Here is a 13,329-nt window from a genome sequence, read left to right as displayed (position 1 = left end):
TCATGCCCCTTTTCTGCCCTCCTGTGTCTCGGGTCATGCCCCTTTCCTGCCCTCCTGTGTCTCGGGTCATGCCCCTTTCCTGCCCTCCTGTGTCTCGGGCCATGCCCCTTTCCTGCCCTCCTGTGTCTCGGGCCATGCCCCTTTCCTGCCCTCCTGTGTCTCGGGTCATGCCCCTTTCCTGCCCTCCTGTGTCTCGGGTCATGCCCCTTTCCTGCCCTCCTGTGTCTCGGGTCATGCCCCTTTCCTGCCCTCCTGTGTCTCGGGTCATGCCCCTTTCCTGCCCTCCTGTGTCTCGGGCCATGCCCCTTTCCTGCCCTCCTGTGTCTCGGGCCATGCCCCTTTCCTGCCCTCCTGTGTCTCGGGTCATGCCCCTTTCCTGCCCTCCTGTGTCTCGGGTCATGCCCCTTTCCTGCCCTCCTGTGTCTCGGGTCATGCCCCTTTCCTGCCCTCCTGTGTCTCGGGTCATGCCCCTTTCCTGCCCTCCTGTGTCTCGGGTCATGCCCCTTTCCTGCCCTCCTGTGTCTCGGGCCATGCCCCTTTCCTGCCCTCCTGTGTCTCGGGCCATGCCCCTTTCCTGCCCTCCTGTGTCTCGGGCCATGCCCCTTTCCTGCCCTCCTGTGTCTCGGGTCATGCCCCTTTCCTGCCCTCCTGTGTCTCGGGTCATGCCCCTTTCCTGCCCTCCTGTGTCTCGGGTCATGCCCCTTTCCTGCCCTCCTGTGTCTCGGGTCATGCCCCTTTCCTGCCCTCCTGTGTCTCGGGCCATGCCCCTTTCCTGCCCTCCTGTGTCTCGGGCCATGCCCCTTTCCTGCCCTCCTGTGTCTCGGGCCATGCCCCTTTCCTGCCCTCCTGTGTCTCGGGCCATGCCCCTTTCCTGCCCTCCTGTGTCTCGGGCCATGCCCCTTTCCTGCCCTCCTGTGTCTCGGGCCATGCCCCTTTCCTGCCCTCCTGTGTCTCGGGCCATGCCCCTTTCCTGCCCTCCTGTGTCTCGGGCCATGCCCCTTTCCTGCCCTCCTGTGTCTCGGGCCATGCCCCTTTCCTGCCCTCCTGTGTCTCGGGCCATGCCCCTTTCCTGCCCTCCTGTGTCTCGGGCCATGCCCCTTTCCTGCCCTCCTGTGTCTCGGGCCATGCCCCTTTCCTGCCCTCCTGTGTCTCGGGCCATGCCCCTTTCCTGCCCTCCTGTGTCTCGGGTCATGCCCCTTTCCTGCCCTCCTGTGTCTCGGGTCATGCCCCTTTCCTGCCCTCCTGTGTCTCGGGTCATGCCCCTTTCCTGCCCTCCTGTGTCTCGGGCCATGCCCCTTTCCTGCCCTCCTGTGTCTCGGGCCATGCCCCTTTCCTGCCCTCCTGTGTCTCGGGCCATGCCCCTTTCCTGCCCTCCTGTGTCTCGGGCCATGCCCCTTTCCTGCCCTCCTGTGTCTCGGGCCATGCCCCTTTCCTGCCCTCCTGTGTCTCGGGCCATGCCCCTTTCCTGCCCTCCTGTGTCTCGGGCCATGCCCCTTTCCTGCCCTCCTGTGTCTCGGGCCATGCCCCTTTCCTGCCCTCCTGTGTCTCGGGCCATGCCCCTTTCCTGCCCTCCTGTGTCTCGGGCCATGCCCCTTTCCTGCCCTCCTGTGTCTCGGGCCATGCCCCTTTCCTGCCCTCCTGTGTCTCGGGCCATGCCCCTTTCCTGCCCTCCTGTGTCTCGGGCCATGCCCCTTTCCTGCCCTCCTGTGTCTCGGGCCATGCCCCTTTCCTGCCCTCCTGTGTCTCGGGCCATGCCCCTTTCCTGCCCTCCTGTGTCTCGGGCCATGCCCCTTTCCTCCTTTTTGTCCATGTAAGATAGGATTGTAGTATTGGTGGTCGGAATAAATAATCTTTTAAGTGTCATTTTAGTCAAAATAATAAATATACCATATCTAGAGATTAATTTTAAAATTGCATAAATTCTGTCTGGGCATTCACCTTAAAGGGGTACTCTGCCCCTAGTCATCCAAAGGATACGGGATAAGATGTCCTGCTGCTGGGACCCCCATGATCTCAGCACCCCGCATTCGTTTAGATCGCTGGTTGCGGGCGGTGGGGTCGTGACATCATGGCCACGCCCCCTCAATGTAAGTCTATGGAAGGGGGCGACCATCACGCCCCCTCCCATAGACTTGCATTGAGGGGGCGTACCATGACATCACGAGAGGGCGTGGCCATGACGTCATGGCCTCCCGCTCCAAGCGTTTGGGACATTTTGTTGCGGAGTACCCCATTAAAGTTCTTTTCTGTTTTGCTTTGTCTTACAGGCTTTCGTGTTAAGTGCTGCTGTCCCCACCGTGATCGGCTTCAGTTTATGGAGAGAGGTAGGAAAAGGGAACATGTCAGTGGACGTTCTGTAGGGATTGTTCATCCTGCCTCCTGTAGTGAGATAAAGTCTTGCCGTATAAGATTTTGAGATCACAATACCATCATGTGTATATTCTGCAGTTTTTACCCAAGATAGTGAATGAATTGTCAGAACTGGAGGAACACTATGAGTCTGACACGGTGGAGCTCATGAACTGGATAAAGTAAGTGCCCCCTTGTAATATACAGGACATTTAAAGGGAAATTCCACTTTAAGGCTGCATTCACACCACGTTTTTGCAATACAGTTCCCGTATCAGGTTTTGGATGAAAAACTGATCCCTCAAAAACCGGACTAAACTGTATCAAAACGTGTGTACAAATTTTAACTCGTATACGGTTTAAAAAATGATGTACGGTTGCATCAGTTTTTTAAGAAAAAAAGTGTACGTTTTTAACTTTTCACTCCATTATGAAAAAAGTTTCTCTTGATTGATTGATTGAAATTCCAAGAAAAAAAACTGTGCAAAGTCAAAAACCGGATGGTGAAAACCGGATGGAACCGTACGCACATACGGTTCTGTACGGTTCCCATTGAATCCCATGTTTTAAAAAAAACGTATACGGTTTAATACAGTTTTTCTCCCGGACCAAAAACCGTGGTAGGCTACGGTTTTGGGTACAGGAAAAAAACTGACAAAACCGTACAGGATACAAAACTGACACAACCTGATGCATCATTTGGCATACGGTTTTCAATGGAGAGTCAATGCATACGGTTTTCTATACGGTTCCATACGGTTTTCGCATAGAAAACGTATACGGGAACTGTATTGCAAAAACGTGCTGTGAATGCACCCTAAGCTACACAAACTGCTGAGTAGCCTTCTAAATATTGTATATAAATAAATATTTTTTTTTTTATTCTTTTTTTTTTTATATATAATAATAAAAAAATTATATATATATAGATCTTGTTCTGATGTTTTTACTCTTTTGTCATCATCGGCAGCCAAAGTCCAGATTCTGTTGGTTCCTTCTTGGAATGTTTATGGTGCCCATACATCTTGTATCGATGTGCACACTCCGCTTGGCTGAGCGTGCACGTGTTTTCAGTTAGGAGAGGGGAATAAGCCGCTGCCAAACAGCTCTGACAGTGGCTTATGTTAGTCTTTAGGCCCCGTTACACATAGGATAGTCGGCCATCCCCGACACATTGTCTTCAAACTGTGTTACTGTCTTCTGAGCTGTCGCATCAAGATGGCAGGAACGCACCAGTGTATTCTTAGTCCCCCCCTATCATTATTACAGAGCAAGCATAGCCTCTGTGTATAAGGGTCCATGATAATGATATATTAGCTCAATGTTTCCCTACCAGGGTGCCTCCAGCTGTTGCAAAACTACAATTCCCAGCATGCACGGACAGCCGAAGGCTGTCCGTGCATGCTGGGAGTTGTAGTTTTGCAACAGCTGGAGGCACCTATGTAGGAAAACGGTGTATTAGAGAATTGTGTAACGCTGACACTTGCCTCTTCCTCTCTCCCCAGAAGTCAGGCTCCCCTCACAGCAGTGTTTGCTGGAAGTCCTCAGCTGATGGCTGCTATAAAACTATGCACTGGATGGATGGTGACCAGCTTACCGGTGTACAATGATGAAGACCTGATGAGGAGAAATGAAAATGTAATTCCAGGGATTTTTTATTTTTTTTGCATATGTTAAGGTGGTTGTCTAATGGATGTTGCTGTTGCTTAGCCCCCCCTAAATGGCTGCTATTAACTACTAAATTATGCAAGGGAAATGCCTGGCTGGCTGTGGCAGGACACATGCATAAAAAAAAAAATAAAGGGGGCCAGACAACCCCTGGACGTTGTCCAGGATTAGGAAAAAAAACACAGCTGATTTCTTAATAAAAACAGCACCTCACATGTTCTCAGGTTGGATGTGGTATTGCAGCTCTGTTCCATTGAATTAAATGGAGCCAAGCTGTAATCCCACCCACAACCTGGGGACAGGTGTGGTGCTCTCTTGGAAAGAAACTAGCTCTGTTTTTCTATTCCTGGATAACCATTAGGTACTCTGGTGGAAACCTTTTTTTTTATTTTATTTTTATTTTTTTTAATGAACTGGTGGCAGAAAGTTAAACAAATTTGTAAATGACTTCTATTAAAAAATCTTAATCCTTTTAGTACTTTTTAGCAGCTGTTCGCTACAGAGGAAAATCTTTATTTTTTGAATTTCTTTTTTGTCTTGACCACAGTGCTCTCTGCTGACACCTCTGTCCATATCAGGAACTGTCCAGAGTAGGAGAAAATCCCCATAGCAAACCTATGCTGCTCTGGACAGTTCATGACACGGACAGAGGTGTCAGCAGAGAGCACTGTGGACAACACTAAAATGAAATTCAAAAAGTTAAAGAATTTCCTCCGTAGCCAACAGCTGCTAATAAGTACTAAAAGGATTAAGATTTTATAATAGAAGTAATTAACAAATCTGTTTAACTTTCTGGCACCAGTTCATAAAAAAAATAAAAAAAAAAATAAAAGGTTTTCCACCAGAGTACCCCTTTAAAGGGGTATTCCGCCCCTAGACATCTTATCCCCTATCCAAAGGATAGGGGATAAGATGTCAGATCGCCGCGGTCCCGCTGCTGGGGAGCCCTGGGATCCCCGCTGCGGCACCGCGCTATCATTACAGCACAGAGCGAGTTTGCTCTGTACATAATGACGGGCGATACGGGGGACAGAGCAGCGTGACGTCATGGCGCCGACCCTCGTGACATCACGGCCCGTCCCCTTAATGCAAGTCTATGGGAGGGGGCGTGACAACCGCCACGCCCCCTCCCATAGACTTGTATTGAAAGGGGCGGGCCATGACATCACGAGGGGCGGAGCCGTGACGTAACGATGCTCCGGCCCCTGTACCGCCCATCATTACGTGCAGAGCGAACTCGCTCTGTGCTGTAATGATAGCGCGGTGCTGCAGCGGGGATCCCAGGGGTCCCCAGCAGCGGGACCGCGGCGATCTGACATCTTATCCCCTATCCTTTGGATAGGGGATAAGATGTCTAGGGGCGGAATACCCCTTTAAGGGGTATTCCTATCTCAGACATTTATGGCTTAGCCACTGATATGCCATAAATTACTGATGGGACCCACACCTAACCCCCTGGGTTCCCTCTGGACCTGGTTGTGGCTGCCGGAGGTGCTCAAGAAGCCCAATGCTGTTTATGCAACTCCCATAGAGGATAAAAGGAGGTGGGTTAACAGTGTAGCACCGCAAGTCCTGCTATTCCTGTAACTTGTGAGTTATAGAAACAGTATAGCTTGTGTAGCTACACTGTTAAAGGGGTACGCCGCTGCTAGACATCTTATCCCCTATCCAAAGAATAGGGGATAAGATGTCTGATTGCTGGGGTCCCGCTGCTGGCGTGACATCGTGAGGGGGTGTGACCGTGACGTCTACATCTCTGGCTCCGAGCGTTCTGAACAACATTTTCAGAACGCTGGAGCACCGGAGGACCCCTTTAATGCAACTCCCATTAAAGGAGTTATCCAGGGATGGAAACACGGAAATAATTTCTTCCAAAAACAGCACCACCTTTGTCCTCAGGTTGTGTGAGGTATTGCAGCTCAGTTCCATTGAGGTGAATGGAGCCAAGTTGTAATACCACACACAACCTGAGGACAAGGGTAGTGCTGTAATTAGCTGTGTGTTTCTATCCATGGACAACCCCTTTAACTGTTAATTTACAGATATTCACTGTCTCCTTTAAGACTGCAGGTGACATTACAGCATGGCAATACATGATCTGCACTGTTGCTATAGGGGATTTTATTTGTCCTAAGGCGGCATATGGACAGGAACAGACATGGCCTTTTATGATTTGAATATCATTTCATTTATACAGGAGACTAATTCGACTTTTTTTTTTTTCTTAATTTTCAAGATCCTTGCTTCTTGTCTGTGAAAAGAATCATTCTTGTTTACAATCCAGATCATCCTGTATTAGACAGCCTGGACTTTAATCTAGTATACTGTAGCATCAGAACAGGAAAGAAGTTTATGCCGCTGTCAGATCACAAAAAAAAAAAAAACTTGTATGTGAGAATGAAGAATCAGCCTCTGAATGGAAACCTTAGTGTTCCCATTTAATGACAGCAAACAGAGATCTTGAAAATAGTTTTGGATTTAAACAAACATTTTATATTAGGAAACTTTTAATTAAATAAGTAAATAACTTTTAAATTATTTCACAAAGTGTATTTTTTCATTTGTTCACCCGATAGAGCCGGATCACTAGATAACCTGGTCAGAACAAATACGTTTCCTTCCAGCTTTTGCCCCAGAATTCACAGCTGTATTGTTTTCTTTCATATGTGCAGTGCCAGCCACCTACCAATCACTTGACCATAAGATTTTAAGGGGTTATCCAGAATTATAAAATAAAAAAAACGTTGCAGTGTCTTCAAAACAGCACCAGACCTGTCCTCACGTTGTGTGTGGTAATAAAACTTAGCTCAATTTACTTCAGGAAAACGGAGCTGCAATTCCGCACACAAACTGAGGCCAAGAGTGGCACTGTTTCTAAAAGAAAGCAGCTATTTTTTTTCTATGGATATCTCCCTTAATGCATGATTCACCAAGGTGAGATACTTCGTCCTAGGCACAATCTCCAATTAATGTGGGCTAATAGCTTTCTTATGCATGGCCAGTGTTCTTACTGGCGGTTCACAGGGAAACACTTAGATTCATGTCATAAATGAAATATCTATTATTTTCTTCTTACAGATGTATCAGATTTACAGTATGAGGTCAGCAGAGAACATCTATAAGATACTTACCTCTTATAAAGCCAGCTATGTGGTGATTGAAGACGCCATCTGCAATGAGGTGGTCGGAATGAATGGCTGCAGAGTTAAAGATTTGCTTGATGTTGCAAATGACCATGTAAGTTCCTTATATTGGGGGTCAATACTAAATATTAAACTGGGCCTGTCCCGAATGTAAAATATTAAGGGAACCAATCATGAGATTTTACTATATATAAAATGTGGTAACACTGTTGTTAAATCTTCATTCTCACCAACCCCCGGGGGGGGGGGGGGGGGGGGGGGGGTCTTTCTTGCTCACAGGGATGGTGAGGATATGATATGACTTCCCCACCATCCTTGTAAGTAGTCCCCTGAGCGGGAGATATACTTACCTAGTCCGGCTGCTTCGACTGTAATCACGCCTCTCAGCATGATTGACAGTCCTGGGAACAGCGCGCGTCATCGCACTGCTCCATCTGCTTAGGGACAGAGCAGTGACGCGGACTATCAATCACACTTAGGGGGCGTGAATACAGCCAAGAAGATGGGACTAGGTAAGTATAGCTCCGTGGGAGAGACTGTTAAACTGTATGAGAGAGATTTATCAAAACCTGTGTAGATGAAGAGTAGTGCAGTTGCCCATAGCATCCAATCAGATTGCTTCTTTCATTTTTCCCAGGTCTCTTTAAAAATGAAAGAAGCAATCTGATTGGTTGCTATGGGCAACTGCACCACTCTTCCTCTGGACAGTTGTTGATAAATATCCCTCTATATCCTTACTATCCTTCCAGACAGAATTGTCCCCTGAGGATGGTAAGGAAGAAGATTTACCATAAATATTGCGTTGCCACACATTAGATATGGTAAAATCTCATGACTGGTTCCCTTTAAATGGCATTAAAGGATGCCTATTATTTGTGATGCATCATAGTGCCATATCACAAGTTTTCATCCAGGTGGGAAACCCATCACCCACAAGGGGTAGACGCTGTGCCTCTTCATTTCGGTGTATAGACTTTAATTGATTTGTATACCATGGGGGGGGATTTATCAAAACCTGTGCAAAGGAAAAGTTGTCCAGTTGCCCAAAACAACCAATTAGCTTGTTTCTTTCATTTTTAACAAGGGCTCTGCAAAATTAAAGAAGTGATCTGATTGGTTGCTATGGGCAACTGGGCAACTTTTCCTCAGGACAGGTTTTGATAATTCTCCCCCCATGTGTTCTGATCTCCAAACCCGGCCGTGCCCATCAAATACCTCAGATTTATCAAACTGAGAAAAAACTTGAGTGATTTTCCCACAAGAACCAATCACAGTTCAGCTTTCACTTTACCAGAGCTTGTAAGCTGAGCTGTGATTGGTTGCTTTTGAAAAATCCCTCCATTTTTTTCTCTCACACAGTTTGATAAATCTGGGCCTATAGGCCCAGATTTATCAAACTGTGTGAGAGAAAAAATTGAGGGATTTTCCCACAACCAATCACAGCTCAGCTTTCACTTTACCATAGCCAGTTAGCTGAGCTGTGATTGGCTGCTGTAGGAAAATCTCTCTCTTTTGTTTGCTCTCACACAGTTTTATAAGTCTGGGCCTATAGGGGGAGATTTATCAAAACCTGTCCAGAGGAAAAGTTGCCCAGTTGCCCTTAGCAACCAATCAGCTCGCTTCTTTCATTTTTAACAAGGCCTCTGTAAAATGAAAGAAGTGATCTGATTGGTTGCTATGGGCAACTGGGCAACTTTTCCTCAGGACAGGTTTTGATAATTCTCCCCCCATGTGTTCTGATCTCCAAACCCAGCCATGCCCATCATATACCTCAGATTTATCAAACTGAGAAAAACTTGAGTGATTTTCCCACAAGAACCAATCACAGTTCAGCTTTCACTTTACCAGAGCTTGTAAGCTGAGCTGTGATTGGTTGCTTTTGAAAAATCCCTCCATTTTTTCTCTCACACAGTTTGATAAATCTGGGCCTATAGGCCCAGATTTATCAAACTGTGTGAGAGAAAAAATGGAGGGATTTTCCCACAACCAATCACAGCTCAGCTTTCACTTTACCATAGCCAGTTAGCTGAGCTGTGATTGGCTGCTGTAGGAAAATCTCTCTCTTTTTTTTTTTCTCACACAGTTTTATCAGTCTGGGCCTATAGGGGGAGATTTAGCAAAACCTGTCCAGAGGAAAAGTTGCCCATAGCAACCAATCAGATTGCTTCTTTCATTTTTAACAAGGCCTCTGTAAAATGAAAGAAGTGCTCTGATTGGTTGCTATGGGCAACTTTTCCACTGGTTTTGATAAATCTCCCCCTAGTGTTCAGCTGAGCGCTTCAATCTTTGATTTTGTGATCAGTGGAGATCTCAGTACCTGGACCTTCACTGATCAAAATGTATTTGCATACTCTATTCCCATAGAGCATTGCCTTAAAAATCCCCCCCCTAAGTTGTAAAAGTACATATCCCAATGATGAGGTCCTATGAGACTGTACTCATTTACATTATCTCTTCCCTATACCGACCAGGTGGTGACTGAAGATGGCGATGTCTACGCCTACTCCAAATATGGACGATTCTGCCATGAAATAAAAATGAATTATTCTCCGTACGTGAACTACTTCACTCGGGTGTTCTGGAACAGGTCCTACTTTGTATATAAAATCAACACCATCATATCTTTCCAGTACTAAAAACCAGACATCGGAGGACTTCCTGTGTGATTTCTGCATTGCGCCAATCTTTCTCTTCCTCCAGAACATAGAGACAGTTGTAATGCCTAATGTGATCACTGGATGTAATGTGGGTCCTGAGGAGCACAGGGGGGTTCGGAACAGGGTCATCCTGAAAGGTCATAACCCACAACAGTCCAAAGACGGTCCTGATCCCATTCTTTGTGCTTCACATCAGCTTTAAATTATGCAAATGACCTCTCTTTTTTTTTATTGAAATTTTTTTAAATTTTCCTTTTTTAAAATTTTTGTTATTTTAATGGCGACGAGCTATGTTAAACATTGTATCGATGGCACCATGAAAGTGTGAACAGTGTTTTCTGTTTTTTCGCCAGTGAATCGTTTACTGGGCAATACTGGTGATCTCTCCACAAACGCGCGGATGCGTCATCTTTCCCGACACGTCTGTTTTATTCAATACTTGTATTCTCCATGTTGTTGCGATTCTGGAACATCACTTCTTAGATCTCTGAATTGCTTCTGTTCCTCTGGTATTCCTACTGGAAATGCAGGAATATGTTTACCATTCCTTTTGCCACTGCGGAGTTTTTTTTTTTTTTTATTTAAAAAAATTTCTTTTTAACTTTTTGTTTCAGAGTGAGTTTTTTTGGGAATCTCATACATGTTTGGGAATATTGCATATTTGCTTGCAATTTTTTCAAGTGATTGGAAGAGTTTGTGAGCAAAAAAAGTGCCAAAATTGGAAAAAAATACAAAAAACAATTATGAATGTAAAATAGCCCAAAACAAGTACCATGCCCTTATTTTTACAGCTGGTGTATAAAGAATTGACATATAAATTGAATTTTAAAAAAGAAGAAAAAAAAAACGGATCTAAAATTGATGTTTTTAAGGCATAAACAAACGTCTTGCTTCTCAAAATACACTCCCAAAAAAAACTGTGACATTGTAGTCCAGTGTTTCCCAACCAGTGTGCCTCCAGCAGTTGCAAAACTACAACTTCCAGCATGCCCGGACAGCCTTCGGCTGTCCGGGCATGATGGAAGTTGCAGTTTTGCAACAGCTGGAGGCACACTGGTTGGGAAACACTGGTAAAGTCAGTGCTGGCAGTGTCATACTATGTAGGGACTCTCAGATTACAAAGGGAATGGCAACACCCACTTGTCAATTTATTAAAGGGGTTATCCAGGAAAAAACTTTCATATATATATATATATATATATATATATATATATATATATATATATATATATATATATATATATATATATATATATATATATATATGAATCAACTGACTCCAGTAAGTTAAACAGATTAGTAAATTACTTCTATTAAAAAATATTGATCCTTTCAGTACTTATGAGCTGCTGAAGTTGAGTTGTTCTTTTCTGTCTAAGTGCTCTCTGATGACACATGTCTCGGTAACCGCCCAGTTTAGAAGCAAATCCCCATAGCAAACCTCTTCTACTCTGTGCAGTTCCCGAGACAAGCAGAGATGTCAGCACTGAGAGCACTGTTGCCAGACAGAAAACAACAACTCAACTTCAGCAGCTGATAATTATTGAAAGGATTAAGATTTTTTAATAGAAGTAATTTACAAATCTGTTTAACTTTCTATAGCCAGTTGATATAAGAAAAAAAGTTTTTTCCTGGAATACCCCTTTAACTATATTTCCAGAAGGAATCAATGCAGAAGCTTAGACAGCCTGTTTAACAGATAGCTAGTGCAAATATAGATAGAATTAATAAACTTCCCCCGTTGCAAGGGAGGGGGAGCGAGCAGGCATACCAACCCTCAACACTTCAGGGCTTGGGAACACCTCTTTGACACTTGGCACCAAAGAATAAAAACACTTTTCTATGTTATGGAAGCACAGACAGATATATGAAAGGTGCCATGTGTCCTCTTGTCCTAACAGCACTCGTGTATCTCTGGCACTCCCATAGAGAATGCATGGAGGGGGGTTTGTATACCCCGATATCCATGCACCGTTCTGCAGATCCCACCAGTCAGAACCCCCACGATCAGACACTTATCATTTGCAAGCGCTGTAGTTCCCCTTAAGGAAAACATGGCCGGACATTCCACACATTTGAAAGATCCGGCAGACACTAGGACCGCTTGGTAATGCGTCATCTCATAGACGACAATGCATTTCCGAGAGGTCACCGGAATCGGGATTTCGGAAATTCCGTTGTGTGCACAGTGCAGCAGAATTGTATTGAAATCAATGGAACTTGGCGGAATTCCTAACAGGCATTTGGCCGTGTGAAAATACCATAAATCTTATGCGGATTTCTGTTATTTATATTGATTAGATCAGCATTGGATTAAGTATGTCTGAACCTATCCAAAGATGGTGTCCTAGGTATCAAAAATTTTAAAGAAAAAAAAAAAGCAAAATTTATTTTTTTTTTTTTGGTAAATGTTTATCATAAAAAGTTCATTTAGGGCACGTGAACACACAGAATATATGCTGATTTTACGATGTGGATTTTATGCCGTGTAAATAATTGAACATCGCTTAAATTCTGTTCACTTATTTACATCGATTTAAAGGGGTATTTCGCCCTTAGACATCTTATCCCCTATCCATAGATAGGGGATAAGAACACTGGGTGCAGGGTCGTGACATCACACCACGCCCCCTCAATGAAAGTTCATGGGAGGGGGCTTGACGGCTGTTCAGACTTGATTGGCCGTGACGTCACAACCCTACCACCTGCGCCAAGCGTTCGTACCAAATGCCGAACACTGGGTCAGCGAAGTATCTCTTTAACTCCACATAAAATCCACAGCGTATATGCTATGTGTTGAACATACATTTCAAGCAATAGATCATGTTCTAAGGCCATCTTCCCTTTATGGATGTTTTTAGCCCCTAGCATTTTAAAGAAGCACTCAAAGGTTTTTTTGTGGCCCATATAATGCATAATCACTATCACTAGTCCTGCAGCACCATTTGTTTTATTCCAGCACATCTGCATCTATACATTTCATTGCTGTAACTTGGTCATGTGATCACCAGTCTTACTTTCCAAACCTTCCAGTTCTCATTGGCCCTCATTTACTTAGAAAATCGGGTTGTAAGTCTATGTTGCTTTCTTACCCGACTGCTTTTTTCCCCTGGTATTTATTATTATGTCGCATCCTGTTTGTCGCACGTGGGTTTTGTTGGTTTTGGTTTCCAACTCCTCTGAGTTGTCGGGAAAAAATCCACAACAATTCAACAAATTTGGGTTGGAAACCTTTATAAATACGTGGGAAAGCTCAGAAATGTCGGGTTACGCCCCTTTTTCGGGTTTGGGAGAATCCACATCGGGTCCGTCGGGAAAAAATGTAGCATCGTGTCGCAGACTGGCGCACGATGTCTGCGACATGGCGCAGACAAAGATGCGCCAAAAAAACCCGACAAAACAAGTCGGGTTTAGAATAGTAAATGAGGGCCAATGTGTCAGAACAGGATGTCCGTTCTGCCAGATCTCTCCTACCTACCAGATCCCTCCTACCTACCATACCCCTCCTACCA

At 45.0% G+C, this 13,329-nt stretch overlaps 1 protein-coding gene across 3 annotated transcripts in view; it reads left to right on the top strand.

The window, feature by feature from the left end:
• The window catches only part of DPY19L4 (dpy-19 like 4), a 74,401-nt gene extending 63,699 nt beyond the window's left edge, over positions 1-10,702 (top strand). The window contains exons 14-18 of one of the 3 annotated variants that reach the window (XM_056522481.1): positions 2,268-2,324; positions 2,449-2,531; positions 3,855-3,987; positions 7,096-7,254; positions 9,632-10,702. In XM_056522481.1, the coding sequence (XP_056378456.1) occupies positions 2,268-2,324; positions 2,449-2,531; positions 3,855-3,987; positions 7,096-7,254; positions 9,632-9,796 (597 nt within the window). In that variant the 3' untranslated portion in view covers positions 9,797-10,702. The remainder of the gene's footprint in view (positions 1-2,267; positions 2,325-2,448; positions 2,532-3,854; positions 3,988-7,095; positions 7,255-9,631) is intronic. The other 2 variants (XM_056522480.1, XM_056522479.1) reach the window with 2 other exon arrangements.
• The last annotated feature ends 2,627 nt before the right edge of the window (positions 10,703-13,329 follow it).

This window comes from Hyla sarda, chromosome 5 (genome assembly GCF_029499605.1).
Source record: "Hyla sarda isolate aHylSar1 chromosome 5, aHylSar1.hap1, whole genome shotgun sequence".
In the NCBI taxonomy this organism is placed as follows: Eukaryota; Metazoa; Chordata; class Amphibia; order Anura; family Hylidae; genus Hyla; species Hyla sarda.
Note: the sequence above shows the minus strand (reverse complement) of the source record. Positions and strands in the feature narration are given on the sequence as shown.